This window comes from Hetaerina americana, unplaced genomic scaffold (genome assembly GCF_022747635.1).
Source record: "Hetaerina americana unplaced genomic scaffold, ioHetAmer1.1.p SCAF_2, whole genome shotgun sequence".
NCBI classification, from domain to species: Eukaryota; Metazoa; Arthropoda; class Insecta; order Odonata; family Calopterygidae; genus Hetaerina; species Hetaerina americana.
The window spans coordinates 41,425,449-41,445,945 of NW_027286763.1; the positions used below are offsets into that span (position 1 = coordinate 41,425,449).

A 20,497-nucleotide genomic window follows, 5' to 3' on the forward strand; every position below is an offset into this window, starting at 1 on the left:
CCTGGACGTAATAGATATTGAATCATGTACCCATGAAATATCAATACGATGTAATTTCAATTATAACGGGTTTTTAAGGTAAAGTTGTGCCGAAAAAAATGTAGTATCTTTGCGTATGAGTAAAAGGAAAATTCGGCGAAAAACAAAGAAGGTGAAAGAGCAGTTATATCCTTGGATGAAAGGTTGTAACTGAAGGTTTGGGAGCCATTAATGAGCCATAATCAAAGTGAGGTATGTTTGATAGAGATAAACAGTAAAAAGGAAATTAGGTCTACTTTCCAAAACTCTAAATTGGGCATACCGAAAGAAATATCATAAAGAACTACACTATCATAAAATAATATTTTCAAAAGAGGAGTGAGAACTTGTTAGAGAAATATTGCCTCGACATTTACACCCTAAGCAATTCAAACCGAGAAATATTCACTTTGAAAATAAAGGAAGGTGGTTAGATTAGAATTGCCTGTATTTTCTCTGAAGTGCATTTGCTTCACCACAGTCTGTGAGAGGAATAACCACTAGCTTTAGGACCTATTTGAATACCAACCAATACACAATATGCTACGTAAACATTCATTGTAGTTGAAATTTCCTCATCATGCGTGTGTCCATTAATGTAGGGCTTTCTCGGCGAACAAAATAACCGTCAATCGAGGTGAATTCAGCAAAATGCTTCGTAACCGGAAAAATAAAAAAATTAATGATAGAATGGAAACAATATTATACACATGCTATAATGTTATATTTTAAACGTAAAGACATTAAACTTTTGTAATCTTCGATTGTATTTATGAATATTTGTTGCAATATTGCAATGTTTACGGTTGAAGCAAATTCAGGACAGTTAAGCAGACATTAAAAGTAGTACTAAAAAGCATATTGCGAAATAGCTGGAAATCTTAAGTAAACCATTTAGAAAGAATGTATTCATTCAGACAGTTAAAGTACTCGCTTTTCCTCGCAAGACTCGAAATCAAAACAAAATCAAACCAAAGAGCACGCAAAACGCCCTACCCCTGGACTACCACGATCGCAACATGTACAAGAGTTGTGTCTCGCAGGATCTACCTATTCGAAAACCGTGCTGATATTTCATCAATGACTTCTGATCATCGAGGTGTTTGCGTCCGAACTATCAACTATATGCTCCATAACCTTGCACAAAAAGGATGTGAGGGAAATAGGTCTGTAATTACTCGGTTCCTCCTTGACTCCGTTTTTAAATATTGGTGTCACATTACCCGTTTTCCAATCTCATGGAACCTTGTGATCTATTAGCGATTTTTTAAATAATATTTCTAGATACGGCGCAATTTCCGAAGTTGGATCCTTAAATATACTTACGAGCGGGTACATCGGGCCCGGAGGATTTATTAGAATTGATATTTTTCAGCAAACGTTCTATTCCATTATGTGAGATTTCAATTTTGGGTACTAGTTCATCGGCACGATTTGGTAAGCTATCGGAGATATTCTGTGAGATATTAATGAAGACACTTCGAAAGAAGGACTTTCATAAGTAAGCCTTTTCCAAACTGCTGGTTACCCTTGCGCCTTTATCATTTTCGAATGAATTAATAGTTGACTTATTTCGACGAACTTCTCTGACGTTTAACCAAAATGCTTTTGGATTCTCTTTCCAATTTTCCGCTAACCTTTTCCTTTTGAATTCGCTTTACACTTCCTGAAATTCATTCCTGGCATTCGCTTTGGATATCTTATATTCATAAGTGATCTCATTCTTTTTGTCGTTAGACTATTCATCCCTAATATTTTTTTTAGATTTAGTTGAATGTAAATTGCAACTATTTTATTACATTAAAATCAAAACTGCAGGCGGTTTTTCCCTATAATCTTGAAAAATAAACTAAATGGCGGAAAATGAGATTTTAAACTCGTTTGAAGACGTGTCCTTTTTTAAAATTCCCAACTAGTCATTATTCTCTCCATCTAATGTGAATCTGTAAAGCCGATTCTCGGGTTTAAAAATAGTTTCAGCAAGTATTTCTCGCTCAGAAGTCATGTTAGCTTTGTGTACGGCTCTCTCATTGAACAAAAATATTCAAGCGAGAACGTGCCAGCGATGGAAATATCATTCCTTGAAACTGAATGAACTAAGAAACAGTAATTTCCAGAAGGGATAAATGGTATCTGAAGCATACGAGCATGTATTTCTCCTTGAGAAATGTGTGGACTATTTGATGGCAGGCCAGTTTTTAGTAACTGGAGGAGGGGAAACACAGCATCTGCATTCCTTTGCTCTTTCGAAATAGATTAAGGGATTCACAGTGTAGCGTCCCCTTCGGAAAAGGAATTAAGCGCTCCTCAACTGCCATCCAAATTTAGCGTTCCGATTCCTACTTTGGTGCAAATTACGCCGACGAAAGGACTAATGTAAAAATATTCAAGGGTCGAAGTTACTATTTTCCCGTACTTCCTCATGAATTAACATTTCCCGACTGAGCAATGCCCGTGATCCACGTGATAAATGAAAATAACGGGGGAGCACCAGTTCGTCATAGCTCTCAACTTCTGACATGTGGACGAGAACCAAAAATTAAGTTGGACACTGCGACGAAATGAGGAACTCATACCAATCTTTTACTTTGTCGCTTTCGGCTGACGCCTGTCAATGTCGAACGAAACGTCCGCATGATAAGATGAGGAAGGATGAGGGTATCCGGGACAGACAATATCTTTATTCACACTTGCACACACCCTACAAGCCTCCGCGAGGGTACAGTAGCCGTTTGGACATCAACCATGAAAATGAAGAGGAAGAAATATTTTTAATATATTATTTAATACTAGCCTGCAATCCACTGTAAGGTGTGTAGTAGGAGGTGATCACACACTAGACTACTTTTGATTCATAAATGTTTTCTAACCAAGCGCGGTCGGACAACGTTCTTCTGATCCTGCGTAACTAGGTTGCATTGGGAAAGCATACCTGTAGGTGTTAGGGGAGAAAAATCGGTATCCCGTTCTTCCTTGAAAAGAAAATATAAACAATGCTATCTAAATAGGATATGATATTGTACTAGCTCGTCAGATGTGTATTTATTGTGATGCGGTTGATTGTCCTTAACGACGGGTTGCGATGAATTAAAAATTTAGCCTAAGATTTCTTCGATACGATGCGTGATGTTATTGTTTATTGCGCTATATTTAGTAGCAGGGAACGATATAATGTTTGATAAACAGTAAGCAACAATGCTCATCAAATTACGAGTGCTATCTTGTTAAGCTGGGTAAAACCCCTGGGCGATTTTGTCTCCTGATACGCAAATAATATTTAGGTAAGTGTAAACCACGTTGTGCGAAATGAAACAAGTCGATCATTTTAGGTGCGATTTATTTAGATTTCAGTGATCCCGCGAAATACAACGGATCAGAGCTGCGACGACTGCAATAAGAAGAAAGAGAATTTTCAAAATTCTAAAAAGCCTACTATGCTGTCATTATTTTAACTATCCGTTATTTTGTTTTTGTCACTAAAAGGTCGTCCCGTATATCGAGAGAGGCATTTTACACCCATTAATTGTAGTGCATAGGACTGTTTTTTTTAATTATTGCATTTTTATATAATTTTTATTACTGCTAAACAATTAAGCAACATATGGCTTTGATTCATGCTTGTTGTGGAATCACCCGTCCCCCCCCGCCACAAATCCTAGTGGTGGCTTACAGGGTATCATGTAAATGTAAAAATGTATCCTTCGCTAGTTAGACCCAATTTAAAATATGCTTCTAGTATATGGGATCTTCATGAAGTTGGATTGATTTCCAAATTAGATCGCGTGCAGCGTAGAATAGCTAGATTTGTAAAACGCCGTGATAAACTGAGAAGGGTGTCAAGATTATTAGAGGAACAAAGATGGGAATCACTCAAGGATAAAGATTATCCTACAGAATTATCTCTTGCATAAATAAGAAGGATGTCTCTTCAGCGATGATGCTGAAAATGTATTATTAACCATACCACATGCCTAAGTTGCCGTGGTCTTTTTTTGGATTCGTCGTTTCTGAACCTTCGGTCATCTCCGACGTATTTCATGCACCCGTGGTTTATGATATTAATGACGTTAATGTAAGTAAAAATGTAAGTCGAGTGGCCTTGGTAGGGAAGGGTTTTAAGCATGAGAGAATGTAGGAGGGAAGAAGTACAATTTGGAGCCTTATGCTCACTACGTTCGGCAATGCCATAGGTCTATATATTTTCAATACCATCGTACTAAGATAGGAGGAGATTATGTCAAAAATATTAGAGAGAAATTATGTGTAGCACAGATAGGTTTAAGATGCCATTTTTTCCCACGAATGATAAAGGAGAAGAAAAAATGCATCCGACCGCGCGAGTGTTTGTTTTTTCATTTTACGTGGCTAAGTACAAGTATGTTGTAATCATCCCATTTAGTTTTAGTGATTGTCCTTCTTGTTACCTTCAGTTCCTCTCGTATGAGTAGAGAAGGGTAGTTCACTGAGATACCGTAGCACACGTACATTTAGTTATCAGGATCTACCTTATCTGAATTATTTTACATAAATAGTAACTAAAAATAAGGGAAAACTTCATTTTTGATATTGCACGCATACCTAGAGTGTGCAGTCACCCCCTGCCACCATGCCCTCGCAGTGGCTTACAGCGTACCACGTGGACGAGCAGAACATTCATTGAGTTGGGAGCTTAACGTTGGGCTGATTAAATTTGAAATTTTACCACCCCCCGAGAATCGAACTCAGTTCACCGGTATGACTCAGACCTCATCGCAATCCATTTGACTGCCGTCCCGGCAATCCAATCATCACAAGGCCGAGAAATGGTGGATGTGAAGTGTAGCATGAGAATGGAGGTGGGGTTTGGGGTGTGGTGGAGGGGAGGGAGGATTTGGAGTAGGCTGTGGAGTCAGAAAGAGGGGCAAGAGGAAGAGGCACTGGAGGAGGAGGCGCTGGGGTAGTACAGACGATTTTTGGGGTCGTTTTAATCAGTCGAGGTGGGGTTGAGGTGGGTTAAGAGGGACTGTGAAATGAAGTGAGAGGAGTGGGGAGACTGGGATGGTTGCTTCGACGGGAAGGGGGCGAGGGAATGGGGAGGGGACAAGTAGGGCGGGAGGACGAGGGATATGCCGATGGGTCCCATCCCGTCGGATCGTGCGTGGACGCGCGGGGCGAAATTTAAAAAGGAAATGCCTTCCTTCGAAAGTTAAAAAGTCTCCGCCGAGATTTACACGCCGAAACAAGTTGGTTGGGTTCAGATGACCGCCAGAGTCAGAGGAGTGACACCGCTGACGTTTCAAAATAAATGTGGGTACCGACAGACTAGGCGAAGTCCATATCGATGGGGCACGTCGCTTTGAATCAGGTGGAAAATTGAATTTACGCTATCCACTCCAATTTGAAAATCTAAATAAGGAGAGTAAATTGAATAATAAACGTAAGAATTCAAGTTCTGTTTGAGACAAGGTAAATAAATCATCTTTACTAGCAGGCTCGAGTAGCAATAAAAAATGAATAAATACATCAGCATTTGAAGTTTCATGCGGATACATGTCTGAATTTAAAATCTTTGAAAGGGTAAATACAAATCAGTTATTCCTCAGTTGAGAAATTTTATATGAAGGCAAGTTTCGGAAGCCAAAAATGGATGGCAAAAACGAGTGAATAAATAGTTTTTTCAAACCGAAATAATTTCGATTCGTACTCCATTCTATAACTACTTGGGCAAAGACACGCGTCTAGATAATATCAAAAGATCTATCCGAAGATTTTGTGCGGGTAAGGTGCTAGAACTTAAAAAAAATCCTCTCTGCAGAAAGAATGTCCTCAATTTTCTGCGAAGGCAATTGCGATCATAAGATTTTAATATTTAAAAGCAACCATCGCTTTCAGCGCTAGCAATAGTCATAGAAATAACAAAGCAACTGTTGTCCAAGGAATCATGCATTAGCTTTTCCCTCGCCTAACTTGTTCTGAAAACAAGTTCAAAATACTGAACATATATCGAACAAGACACGTAATGTACAGTAAATGGGGCGCGAATTAAGTTTTAAAGTGTAAACCTGAAGAGAGCACTCGTTGGGTGAAGGTTAATATTTATTAAAAATGTAGGCGCTGACAAAAAGGAACCGCAGATGGCACCCACGGTACATTCTACATCCCCATACAGGGTCGCACCCAAAAGTGGTAGGACTGATTTTCTCTGGCGCGAACGGAGCGGTGGAGGGGGTCTGCCTGGCAGGGTAAGGTGGAGGGGGCTCTTAGCAACAGACCAACACCAACCTCAGTTGCCTGCGGGCTGTCGTTGAGTGAGGACACCGTTTTTAGTGAAGTAAGTTTTTTGTCCGCGTCGAAAAACAAAATGAATCTGAATTTAGAGCAACGTTATTCCGTGAAGGTTTGTGCGAAACTCGGGAATAAGGCAACTGAGACCCTCGATATGATCAAGCAGGCTTATGGGGACACTGCCTTAAGCCGTTCCACAGTATTTGAGTGGCACAAGTTGTTTAAAGAGGGTAGGGAGCTCGTTGAAGACGACCATCGCTCCGGACGGCCGTCGACGGCAAGAACCGACACGAATGTGGACAGAGTGAGGACACTGCTCAACACAGACCGACGCTTAACCAGTGAAGAAATTGCAGACCAGTTGGGTCTGTCTGCATCCAATGTCCAACGCAGTATTTCACAGGATTTGGCCATGCGCAAGGTGTGCGCCAAGATGGTGCCGAAAATTCTGAGTGTCGACCAACAGGCAACGCGTGTGCGCATTTCCGAAGAAGTGTTAGCCAATTTGCACCGAGATGAAAATTGTTTGGACAATGTGATAACTGGTGATGAAACATCGGTTTTTCAATGTGACCCCGAAACTAAAAGACAATCCGCGGAATGGCACACTTCCGCGTCCCCACGTCCAAAAAAGGCTCGCATGAGGAAATCAAAAATCAAAACGATGTTGATTGTGTTTTTCGACCGTCATGGAGTGGTTCACAAGAAGTTTGTCCCACCAGGGGAGACTGTGAATGCGAACTTTTACGTGCAGGTGCTCACCCGCCTCCGAGAACGCGTGAAAAGAGTCCGACCGGCCATCGCAAACTTCTGGGTGCTTCATCATGACAACGCGCCGTGCCATGGCGCGCTCGTCGTCGGACAGCTCCTGCCCAAATACGGCGTTGCCATGTTGCCGCACCCGCCCTATTCTCCCGATCTGGCACCACCGGACTTCTTCTTCTTCCCCCTGATGAAAAGACAGCTCAAGGGACGACGTTTTGAATCGATAAAGGCCGTTCAAGAGGCTTCGACGAGGGCCATCAACGGCATCCCCAAAGAAAATTTCCAGCGGACGTACGGGGAATGGGAGCAACGTTATACTAAGTGTGTAGCAGCTCAAGCAGCATACTTTGAAGATTATCAAGTCGATGTAAGTATATCGTCAATAAAATTCTTGTAAAAAAATCAGTCCTACCACTTTTGGGTGCGACCCTGTATACGTCCCTTGTGATCATATATTTTTTTACTCACTCATTATAGCACCGTCACACATCAGGACTTGAAACGAATCAACAGGATAGATATCTACAAGATGGATAAAAACAGCGGACTCACCTGCAAACAAAGAGAAAAATATCATTAATGAAAATTATAAATTTCTTTATGCATAGAAATACGAGGCACACTAACACTAAAACACAATCGTCATGCAGTAAAAATTGATTTCGGGGATTTCGCAAAATGCTACGTTGCCCAAGAGGAAAGATCATACCCACCATCATTTCCAATGTCAGTTTTCTTCAAAATACCGAACGAGCCAACCCAAGCTACTACCATCGATCAAACTTTCCTCTCCTGGCGAATCCCGGAGTGCACTCACTTTGAGCGTTTTGTCACGGTGCCAATCAGAATTTGTCGGTTAAGGAAAGATTGCCCATCGTTGAGACATGCGATATCCTCCCTAATGAAATATGGTCTCCTATGTTGAAACTTAAACACTCCTATGATATCAGACATAATTCGGGGTTGAAAGATTTTGTTTGAGCACGTCTTAAATTTCCCTCACCAGGCAACACCGGCTCATGCCATTTGGCGCAGGAATGATTTGAATTGAAAGGAAAAATGTTTAAAATACTCGGGAGACTGAAATCAAATTTAATCGTTAAGTTTTTTAATGGATAGGATGTGCTCATACTCGTGGTCAATGGAAACAAAGACATTTCCAAAAAATTCCCGGCTAGAAGCCTACGTGCTCGGAGTCACTCTTTCCGGGAGACAAATTATGAAAGAAGTCGACTTGGGCTTGAGAATTCACGAGGCAACACTCGAGGCGGTGAGGAATATGGATAAAAGTATTTTCGACTGGTGATTGACATACAATGTTGGCATTTGCTGTGACGTGGAACTAGTTTTGTCACGAAACATGAACATGAAATCCAGCAAATTTTTCAAATCCACGTCAAATACCGCGAGGTGGTGGGACTATCGCCCAATGTTTAAAATTCGTTCTACGAAACTCACCGGTAGAAAAAGCATTTAAATTTCCTACACAATTCAATTCAATATTCATTTATGACCTATTTCCAAGAAACGTTGCCATACTATCATTCGATTTTTTTCAAGATTTTATGTCACGAACACATTAGACCAGGAGGTTTCAAACGGGCATACATTTCTAGAGACAATTTGGTTATATGACAGTTACTGGTAGTACGGGGTCGTTATATTTGAAGGCCGAAATTTTCCATCGAAATATCGCTCCGTATCTAAAACATCCATGATTTTTTTATGAAACTATGGATTCATCAGCAGTGACATTTATTACACTTAAGGTCGCAAAGAATAATATGGCATTATTAGTATGAATGCATATAATTAAATAAATGCATAATGTAAAAATTGTAATGACGCTTACTCGAGCACAAAAATGCGCGCACGCCATGCGGTTTCCCCAATGGTATCGGGTCGTTATTATTATCGATTTCATATATTCGTCAGAAAATATCGATGCTTTCTCAAGTATTCTCCACCCCTACGCGTCAACGATGGTGGGGTCTTACTGGGTTACCGAATCGGTCGAGGTAGTCTTCCTCCCCCGCACCAGCGACGCCTCCTCCACCTGTTCGCTGGTGTAAAATTGGACGGCGCGACGCTGATGGGCGTGGGGGTTGACGCTCTCCCTTCCTTGTCCAACCCTATCCCCCACCCTCTTGTCACCCGCTCATCTCCCACGCCAATCCCGAGCGACGTGCCCACCTCGAAGTCAAAGCGTGTGCCAGTGCGTCCGTCTTCCTCCCCCGCGGATTCCCCGCCCGGCGCCGCACCCACCCCGACCAACCCTTCCCGGACTCGGTAAGGCACCCCCGTATGCATGTACCTGTACGCGACCTCCAAAAAGCCATGCATAATCCTATGCTTATGGTGAAGGAATAAATTGAATTGAATATAAGAAGACCGCACAGAAACATAGTCCATTGGCTCCTATCAAACATTTTTTTATTATTTCAAGTGACTTTTATCTTGTTATTGACTTTATAAACATAATCTGGTTCATTTATTAAAAGCAGCCTGCGAAAGATATTATAAAACGTATTTTACTCATGTACAGTTAAACAGACAAAACGTATACATTTGCATTTTACGTTAAGAATATTTTTTTGGAAATTTATACCTCGAGGAAAAATAAAAACATTAAGTAATTTTTAGACACCCAACTCGTGCATTGCAATAGTTTATAATTTCAGGTTGAAAGACGTATTTGACGCTTCAATGGACATCTGACGCGTCGAACCCGAATTGAATATAGGCAAGGTCAGGTCGCCCAGCCAATTATTTATAAAATAAATTTATGCCATTCCAGTTTCCGTAGTTACCTGTAGTCTCACAATACACATTATAAATGATTTCACATGAAACAGGGAATCCGCAGTTCATAAATGTAGCCATTATTCCTCCCGATTTCTCTCTCTCCTCCCGCGCCAAAACCCAAGTTCCTGGGCGTCCCTCAGGTGGCACTCGCCCAGAGTCCGGCCACAGAGGCCGATATAAATAGTGATTAGTCGACGGAAGAGCGGAACAGACTTCGATCGCACGTACTGCTGTGTGATTATAGTGAGCGGAAAAGGTCCCTACAGCAGAAACCTTAGCAGGGTAAAGAGAAATGTGTATTAAATATCACGGTAGCGGCCAAGACCTTACACCAGAAACTCAATGAATTCATAATATTTTCAGCCAATTTCTCTGCTTTCCAAGAAACGAAAAAATACAGGATTTTTTTTTGGAATTCAGCCTTAAGTTAAGGAAATATAAGTAGCACCTTCGAAGGTGTGTAAACATCTTGGGCCTGAGGTAATATGTCATTCATACCTGTGTACATAAAATAATCATAAATACAGTAATCAACCCGAAGGTCGTTTTGGTAGGTGATGATACGAGTTCACCCAGTAGTAAGCCCGACGGCGTGTAAAATTCCCACATAAGGGTAAGGGGGCCAGTGCCGGTTATTGTTTCCCTGTGCCGGTCATGGTCTCCCAGTGCCCAGAGGGGCTTGCCTGGGAATCGAACCCGAGCTCTCCGGTCAGTACTTCCCACGCTCTACCCATATATGTATATACTATATATATATCATTTGGACGGCACAATAGAACACTAATAAAATAGATAACGCTTAAAAGGTGTGTGTGTGTCCTTTTTAAGTGTTATCTATAGTATTTTATTAGTGTTCTATCGTGCCGTCCAAATGTTATTACTGCTCTTGTGAGTGCTTCAACATCATCAATATATATATATATATATATATATATATATATATATATATATATATATATATATATATATATATATACACACACACACACACAGATGGTACATACACAAAATAATACATTTAATCACGAGAGCGCACAAATAATTACACATTGCTTCGATTATTTATATTATTTTTATTTGTCATATTTGTAGGCATATTGAGAAATATTTATACACAGAAACACAGGGACCTCAAGATTTCAAAAAACATGGCATTTTTCTTAAAAATACTGAATTACAGTTATCAATCACATTTACGAACATAACAACATACAAAGTATTTTCTAAAAAATCCACCATCTTTTAATATCACCCTAGTAATAATACTCAGAAAACATGACTGTCGATTTCACGAAATGACTGTCTCTCAAATGCCGGCTGAATGCACCTCATTAAATATTTCCATTGCAAAACAATGCATAATCATTCTTCATTTTGAATTAAAAGTCGACCGTTAGCATTTACATGAGTTGCGTGATTTTTCAAAGGGGTTATATGTAATTCATTAAAGCATTCCTCTCTCTCCTTAACTTCTTCCCCTGCTTCCATCCTTCCATCATATTATAATTTTTTTCTTTTAAATCTTCTGCGCTCATTAATAGAGAACATTACAAAGGAATTTATTTCTTCTCCTCTTTTACCATTTGTTAAAAAGGCGTTTCTTTAAAATCTAAGAATTGTCCTAGCCCTGCAAAAGTTTTAACATTCGCAAAAACTAGAACGGCTACACACAAGGGTAGTAAACACACGAGCGAGTTTTGGAGTTCCTTCAACTGTAGCAGCTTAAAGCCGCCCAGGCATGACTAGGTTTAAGGTAGATTACTCTCTCTCTCTCTCTTCTCCTTGCGCTTCTTGACACAGAATGGGGAATGGATCTATTTGAACATGGAGCCACAACATCTGGACAGAAGTGAACTATCATTCGCGAAAGGGGTGCTGGGGTCCGCTGGTTTGAGATTTTGAGCGAATAAATCCCCTCGGCTTTGGAAATTACATTCGTATATTGCTGAAGATTACCTTTCCCGTTAACACAGCTTCCAAAGTGCAGCCGACGGACCGGCGAGATCATCGCGATTGAACTTCAGCACTTTTAACCAGCAAGTTTTTATTGAAAACATGCTAACGAGTTCAAGATTTTTAACGCACCAAAAACATTGTGCAAAGCCTATAAGAGACAAACGCATCGAGCAGTCCAAGAAGTCTTCCTTCATATGCATGTACGTACAAAGGCAGAAATTAATAGTCATGAAAGCGAAATGATCCCGAATGGAGAAAAACGGAAAAGGTTGAAATGGGCTCGGTAGGATAGTGACGAAAAAAATGTCGCCGAAAACCTCAACTAGCGTGTTCAGGAATCAACTCCGTCCCCTAGAGTCAACGCGGGAACAAACTAAATCAAATTGCACAACCTCCACCGGGAGGAATGCATGAAAACTGGGAAATAAATTTAAACTAGATTGAAAATCGTTTAAAGATTTCACGTAGGGGACGGAAATCCCCGGGGTCACAACAACCCTATAATGGGATCAGTCCGAAACCATCTGTAATAAGAATGCGATAAAAGTGAGAAGCATAATGGTTCCAGGGTTCGCTCAAGGATCGCGGCAGTTTCTTGGAGCCTCTGGCTGATTCAGAAGGATAGCGAACGAGAAAGAGAGAGAGAGGGTGGGGGGTAAGGAGGGGGTGAGTAGGAGGCAGGGGGAGGGGGCAGATTCGGGAGGGGAAGGGAGTGCACTTTTCCATTTTTGGAAAAAATGAAATCCGAAACAAATGACTGAAAAAAAAGTAGACGAGAAATACGGAAGTGAATGCCCACAAGGAACTTTAATTTACACACATACATACTTATGTACATACATGCGCGAGTTTTTCTTTCCATAACTTCACCACGCGCATATATATAGACATAAATATGCGCGTGTATACACCAGAGAAATAAACACCCGATACGAGGAACAGAGCTTTTTTTTTCTTAATTCTCCTCCTCCCTCTCTGTGATAATGTAGTTATATGTTACACTATGTACATGGAAATATGTAATACATAACATAAAGGTGAGGCCTGAGCAAGCTCAGCAAATCCAAATACCTGGCTATTGCAGAAATCAAAGTAGTGGGAAAATTACTGGGTATGTATCAAGTTTTCCTCCAACTAATTCTTAAACTTCACAATGAATTCCCATTTCCATTCTCAAGCACAATTGTCTAAAAAAAATCCAACATTGCATTCAGATTCACATAAACTGTGACTCATTCCAACCTAACATACTCTCCTACCAACTGAACAGACACAACAATTTCAATACATCTGTACAAACTGCTCCTTTTCATTGAATGAAGATATTGATTAACTGAAATAATATTAGTAATCCTTATGGCACAAGAGCCATGGACGTAATGCACAAAAGGAGAAAATGAGAGTAAAGAAAATATGTCACAGAGATACAAAGATAAATTTGAACATTTTATCATTTTAGATTGAACAACAGCTGTCTTTCCTAATTAATAATCAAAACTTATTCTTCTGCAAGTTCCCTGAAACGATGCTATAATGCTTCCAGTCTATGATGGCAATGTTTTCACACGACATTTTATCTAAAAAATAAAAATAAATCTTTCAAACTTGTATACCATTTGCGTGCATACAAATTTTTTGAATAATAAAAGAGGACATTATTATTCTTGAAAAAAGAATGGAATCAAAATAAACGTGACCGCCACACATTATATTTGGCAAATGACCACCGCAATGGAAGCAGAGAAGACTAAACCCAAAGCACAGACATTTTCCATGGACATCTTTACACTAAAAGGACAATGATTATTCACTGCAATTTGTACATTAAAATTGGAGATTTGTAGAGTTTACAACTCAAAATAAAAAATGGCTCAAAAACCTCCTTCACAGCTGAAGGTCAACCAAACTTTAAAAAAATTTAAATTCACACACACACACACACGCACATATATGCATTCCGGCACACACTCTCAGGAAAAACATATCAAACATTACTTCTGTAAGAAGCATACAACCTCATGACAGGACAAAAACTTAAACACTATTTGTACCCTTATGTCAGGCAAATGTTAAACATAGCAAACGAGTACGATGCAGCATATAGGCAGATTTGAGAAAATTGTGGCAATAGATTGGGATCATTGGGAACTGGGATTGGTGTTGTGGGATTTCAATCCCATAAATGACATCTTTTTTTCTTTATATAATCTTCGACTCTTATTTACACGCCATGACTCCCTTGTAAGACTCATGCAAGGGAGATCAGATTTAGGAAAAATTTATGTACAAAAGTGACACAAGAGTAAGATAAAGCCTTCTCCCCCACCAATTCGAATCTCGTGCATTGGCCAAAATGGGGGATGGCTTCTATTTTCAGAAGTTCATCACAAACTCCCTGCATACAATGGCAAGATCTCACCAGATTAATGAAATAAATCACTTATTTTTCCCTTTTTACTGAGAGTACATTTTTATCATCGTCTGATGAAAAAAAATCGCAGGGTAATCCTGGACATGGTGGAAATATTTACAATATGTTAAAAGAGCTGCACGTTATGCCACAGTGGTATGTAATGTGGGCAAGGTTGGACGAAGAGCAGACTAATTTATGACCCACTCATTAATCCCGATGTAGAACAAGTCAGGCAGCACCATGGGACAGGAGCAAAGGTGTGAGGGGATGACAAAGAATTTTTTCAAAGGGCAATTCATGCCTCTACCCGTGAATGAGGGCCAAGTTTGTGGCCCTAGATGTACATACAATATATCTATACATATCAGATATACACATATGCAAGGAGCCATTGGTTGTCACAAGACCCTAAGCATGGAATTTCCAAGTAGCTGCCCCAAACTGAGCACCCACCAATTCAATGGATGAGGGAAAACTTTCTCTCATCCACAGCTCCTATAAAATCCACACTTTCATCTGGCACCACCAAGATTAAAAAGTTACACCTTTCTGTACATCTTCGGCAAACACAAATAAAGATTCCTTCGCCTCCTTCTTTACATCCTCTATCTTCAACCAATGGCTTCGGCTCAGGGTCCAATGAAGATAATCCAACCAACCAACTGCAGCAAGCACAACACCCAACTGCCACTTGCTCAACAACAAACTAGATGACGACTCTACCTCCTCGCTGATATCCTCCACAGTGATGTGGCACTCAAGGAGAGCAGCATGCCATGAGAGAGAACGTTTCACGAGCACCCAATCATCTTGTTGGGACTCCCTGCGACCGCAGCTCCCTCATCAAGGACAGCAGCAAAAGAGCGGCAAAGTAGATACAAACTCCCTCCGACATTGTTTCTTCCCTGTACACATTTTATAGCATCATCAGTCGCCCTAGACTTTGAAGGGCGGACTTTATTATTTTATTTTTTTACAACATCAGCAGAGAGCAGAGTTGAAGGATTGGGTGAGCCTTCTCCCTCGACTCACTAAACAATGGTCGACAATGCCCATTTCCATGATGAAAACGGGGAGATGATGGACTAGGTTGGCTCCCCCAACAATGCTGGATGAAACAACTTCATAATACTCCCTCCTGCAGCACTTGATCAAAGAGGTGCATTGCTCCTCTGTGTATTTCCTCTGGAATTGGTGCTCGGACGTGCTTAAGTTTCCCTCTCCTTCTTGACCTTGTACTCCTCACCGAGGATGGTGGCAATCTCACCCTGCATGAAGGCCCATGGCACATTTGAGTTGGCGAGTGGGCATTTCTCCCCACTTGGGCAGTACACCTTCAACGATAGGAAAGTTTCAATTACTATTAGACATTTGAGAGAAATTAATAATTAATGCCCTCACAATGATGTAACTACAACATTTTCAATGCAGAAAGTCAGATGGGAGACCATGACATAGACAAAATGATATTTTTTCGCGGAACTGACACTGATTGGAAAAGGAAAAAGAGTTTCATCCACTATCAGGATATCTTGGTTCAATTTCTTGTAATGATACCTCCTACAACCTATAATAATCATATCCACAAATCATTTTGTTCCATTAAATTTTGAAAGCATTTTGACAGTGCCATTAAATTTATAAAATCCATTTACATATTTCTTCAGAATTGTATCACCTTTCTATTTTAAATGATTACTTTATGGTCCCCAAAAATTCCAGGTTATAGTTTATCCCACATTACTTCAATGCCCTCCTACGTGGTAGCATTAGAATACAGTGAAATAAATAATCCAATCAACTTTTTTTAATCTCATTTTTATCTACTTCTGACTGAAAATATAATTTGAGGGACCTGGTCAAGGAAAATAAGATGGTGTTGTCCTCGGGAGTGCTTTAGGAGCTATACCGAAATGTAAATATCCTCATGTACCAAAATAAAAAGTAACCTTTAAGTGATAAATTGCAGCAATCATATGACAAATCCCTGCTTTGAAAAGCACAATAGCCAGAAGACTGAAAAATGTGCATTGTCAGCCTAAAATGCTCACTCTAATTCCCCAACTCCCTACCTTGCAGCAAATTACAGAAAACATCGAAAAACAAGCGAAAATCCTTACCTCGGACCCAGCACCCTGTCGCTTGATGCTGTCTCGCGAGCATGGGAAGCAAAACTTGTGGATGGGCACCGAAGGGCACTGCACAAAGTGCGTGTCCTCCAGCCTCTCCTGGCAGAGGGTGCACTTGAGGTTGGTGCACGGCACGCCGGTGTTCGCCCCCCCTTGGGAGCCCACGCCGCTGGCCCCACCACTACCGCCGTTCACACCACCCTCCGGCCCGCCTCCCGCCGCCCCACTGCCACCGCTTCCGCCGGCTGCGGTGTTAGGGGCCCCTGTGGGCCCGGAGGACGACGCGGGGGACCCGGACGCTGGGCCGTTGCTCCCGTCGACGGCCGCGGCTGCCTCGCTGGAGGTCACTGTGGTGGAGCTAACGTGACGGCTCCCGGAAGACCTCCGGCTGCCGGTTGACCCTGAGGTTAGAAAATGGCATGACGTTATGACAAGGCTCAAGGATATTTAAGGGGACAGTGAAATGGATTGAAAGCACAGTGCGCGATTAAAGACATCACGGTGGAAGAATGAATGAACCAAGTGAAAATGAACTCGCGATCATCACCAAAGATTACAATTCCCGTGCGTCATAAATGTTTCAACCTATGCTACGGGTTCATAAATAGAGATAAGTCAAGAAAAGAACCCCATGGCGATAAAGGGATTATAAATTCCGTTCGAAATTAGCGACGATTTGAAAATGCTGAAATGAAATTCAATAATAATTATCAAAGATGCTTAGCCGAGACATAAACCTGCCTTACAATGTTAACTGCAGAGTTGGAACACTGTCACGGATTATTATCACTTAAGGTATATCAATGATTATATGTACTTGTCTCCCCTACTATTGACTATTGCCCTTGTACCATAACCGAATTGCGTTAACATCCCAAATTAAGTACATGGAGCTAATTTTCTGCTAACTTATATAGTGCTTCCATAGATGAATCATTTCAACAAATTAAAATGTTTCACTGAACCTTAACATATAAATGAAACTCGGGTATGACAATAAGCTCATAATCGTGACGATTTTAACTGGCTTGGAAGTTTACCACTAACTATTTTCTCATCCATATTATATTTAACAAATTTCGTTCGACTTGGATGTGTATTACCATAAAAAAATTAACCCAACAGGACTCAGATGTGTATAACACTCGCTGATACCAAACTGTTGATCAGGACTAACGGCCGAAAATTATCAGCGCAAAAGTAAACACTTCTTTCGCCTTTGCTTTCAATGGTGCAACCCTCCAAATATGTTGGTAGATACGTTAGTTAGACGTTAGATACGCTTCACTATCTACCGCAGAAGATATCTCCCCTTGAATAACCTCTCCCATTTTCAAATATTAATATATTTACCTACTTTTCGTCACCCAATTGCAATTAAATTATGCGCCAAGGTGGCATTTCCGTGTATGGATTGTGAAAGAAAATTAGCACGGAGGAAAATCATTAATACAAGAGCAAAGCATACACGTCTCCTAGGGAGTGATTACTCTTACTACTAGAGGAAATGCATCGTTGACAAAATTACTTATTCCCGCCCTAAGTTTTCGCACTGAACCCAAATGCTCTCCCGAAGCTGTGACGGGTTTCCCGCGTGCAATTCGAATAATTGACGGGAAATAAAACAATGCGAAAAAAATAATACCTGAACTTCGCATATCAACTTGCTAAGCGTTAAGCTGTTTGGTTATCCTTCCCTTTGGGCTATCATTTAAGCTACCGCCACTGGCTTAACTATTTACAAGTCAGTTTTCGGAGTTCTTCCAACGACTGAAGGCTAAACACATGATTTTCAAACATTCTAAATTCTCGCTTTCCTAACTTCCATCCTATCGTGGTAAAAGGTTTTCCTGCCCTAAACATTCCTGGGCAATTACGCTTACCATTTGGATTCTTTCTACTTTATTTACAGAGAATCTGCCCCGTTTCCAAAACCAGTATCCTACTCCTTACGCCTATTTTTCAACTGTTTTTTTTATGGATTTGGTCAAGGACATTTCCAAATAGGGCCATACTCATACAAACGAATACGTACAAGAAAATATTTTGAGCGCATTTTTTCAATCCGTCATTTTCTGATTGTTATATTGTGCGCTGTCTGTTGGTCGCATTAGACACTTGTTTCTATACGCTCAGCGGTCCGAGAATCAGGCTTCTGATAATTCGGCTAGGCCATGAAGCCTGGCGACCTCCCAAGGAACGATATTAGAGAAAAAAGAAAAATTAATGGCACGCGAGACAAGGGTTCGGTCTCCGTCTTGTGGAAGTTCCCCGTGGATACGCAGGGGTGGCTCTGAAGTTAGGTCGCAGCCGTAAAATGTGAGAGAAAACAAACACGAAATGGCGGGGGAGACCTCCGAGGGCTCCGCACGCACGCACCCGCTTTAAAACCCCCTCCCAAATGTCTCCGTACCACCCCTCCAAGTTCCCACCCCTGGGGAGGCCCCCGGCCGGGGCATTCTCCAACAGTCACTCACTCTCGCCCCACCACCTCCGCCCTATCTCTCTCTCTCTCTCTTCTCCGGCGCCTTGAAAAATCTTTTTAAGCCGTGTCGTCACGCGTCCAAGAATAGAAAAGCTCCACGCACACCCACACGCGCCACCGACAGTTGGGAAGGAGGGCTTGGAGAGAATCCCTCTCCAACCCATCTCCATAAGGACAAGCCGGGAAGGATGGATGAGTGTGGCGAAGGAAGGAATGAAAGTCGATGGTTGTGGACAATGGATTAGGATGTTATCTGGGACGAAGTGTCTGAGCATGCGTGGATTTGGTCGGGATCTGCTAATGCCAGACCAATGCCTAGCACCCACGCCTATGTCTGCTACAGTGTTTACCATCCGCTCATCAACTTCCTAGTCTAATATTCCTTTCTTTTACATCCATGCTGAGTAATCTTATGATATTTTTTCTACGTGACTCACACTAGAGTCGATGAGAGAAGTGTAGGAAACTTATTATAATGCAAAACACATATACCAATTATACTCCTACGTATTGCGAATCATCGGTGGCCAAACCACCTTCCTCAAGGGAAAGAGAGAACAGCCAGTTCCTTCTTTCCCTAGAGGAAGGTGGTTGGGCCACCGAAAATTCGGAATACGTGATTTTCATTTGTGTTTTTATTCGCTACCGCTATCTCGCATCCGCTTTCGATTTATTATTCATATCCGTGAAAATTTCCTTCAAGATATATATAATGACTGATTTGGGTGGGGTAAAAACGAAAGAAGGTCGCCCCGTTACTCTCACGAAGGAAAAGGCTGAAATAAGTGTGTATTTCACAACGAGACAGCTCGGAAGTCTACAGATCAGCTGAAGTAATTAGTTAAGAAACGGCCCAAATTTGGTCAATTACAACCGCAGGAAACAATACGCACTCGGGATCGAAGCGCACTCACGCGGAAGAAAGTACGGCCAGAAGAGATTACGTAGTGCCAGGAGAGGGCACACATTAAAAAGAAAGTGCAGGGCGAGCTAAAAGTGCAATCCCTTAAGAGATGAGTGACCGAGCTTAGGGAATGAAAGGCATAACATGAAAGTACTTCAATTTAGTGTAAAGTTAAAAGTCCGTCGGAGAAATTAAGGAATGAGAATAATGACGACTGCAAAACGAATATGCCAAAGGTATCAGTAAGGAAAGTTGGTAGGGTAACCAGGAGAAATGACACGTTCAATTATTTAGTGCCTATTCTTATTTTTAACTTTTCCTTGGCGCATTTACTATTCAATTTGACGTTAATGACATATTAAATGGGTTTTTACCGACCTCACTCGTTTCACCAAGTCGACTATTACCATGACTAGGCATACTTTTCAGTGCTCCATGATAGCAAAAAATTGAGCGTAATTAATTCGACCGGCGCTTGAAAATGAGTGTTGGGGCTACCAACGATTGCAAACCGTGAATTGACTTTTGGGAATTATCATTTTAGACACAGATCCTGCGTGCATTACTATGTTGAAGCAGAAAAGACAACGTTCGTCTCCCGTGATATCTTCATCGGAATCACGCAGCGGGAAGGGTTTTCCTTTATTAAACGCTCGCAGTAGCACACAATAAAATAAAAGTTTTTTGCTGCCAGTAGAATCTAGTTCGCTCAGAGAGTTAGTAAAACTGGCAAGAACTTAGGATGATAAAATGAACCT

General features: G+C 41.1%; 1 protein-coding gene across 2 annotated transcripts in view; it reads right to left on the reverse strand.

Moving 5' to 3' along the window:
- Window positions 1–10,927: 10,927 nt before the first annotated feature.
- Window positions 10,928–20,497, reverse strand: part of LOC139688409 (interferon regulatory factor 2-binding protein 2-B-like) — a 32,338-nt gene continuing 22,768 nt past the window's right edge. For both annotated transcript variants that reach the window (XM_071585975.1, XM_071585974.1), the window contains 2 exons: window positions 16,342–16,751; window positions 10,928–15,555 (listed from right to left, as the gene is read on the reverse strand). In XM_071585975.1, coding sequence (XP_071442076.1) covers window positions 15,430–15,555; window positions 16,342–16,751 — 536 coding nt within the window. In that variant the 3' untranslated portion in view covers window positions 10,928–15,429. The remainder of the gene's footprint in view (window positions 15,556–16,341; window positions 16,752–20,497) is intronic.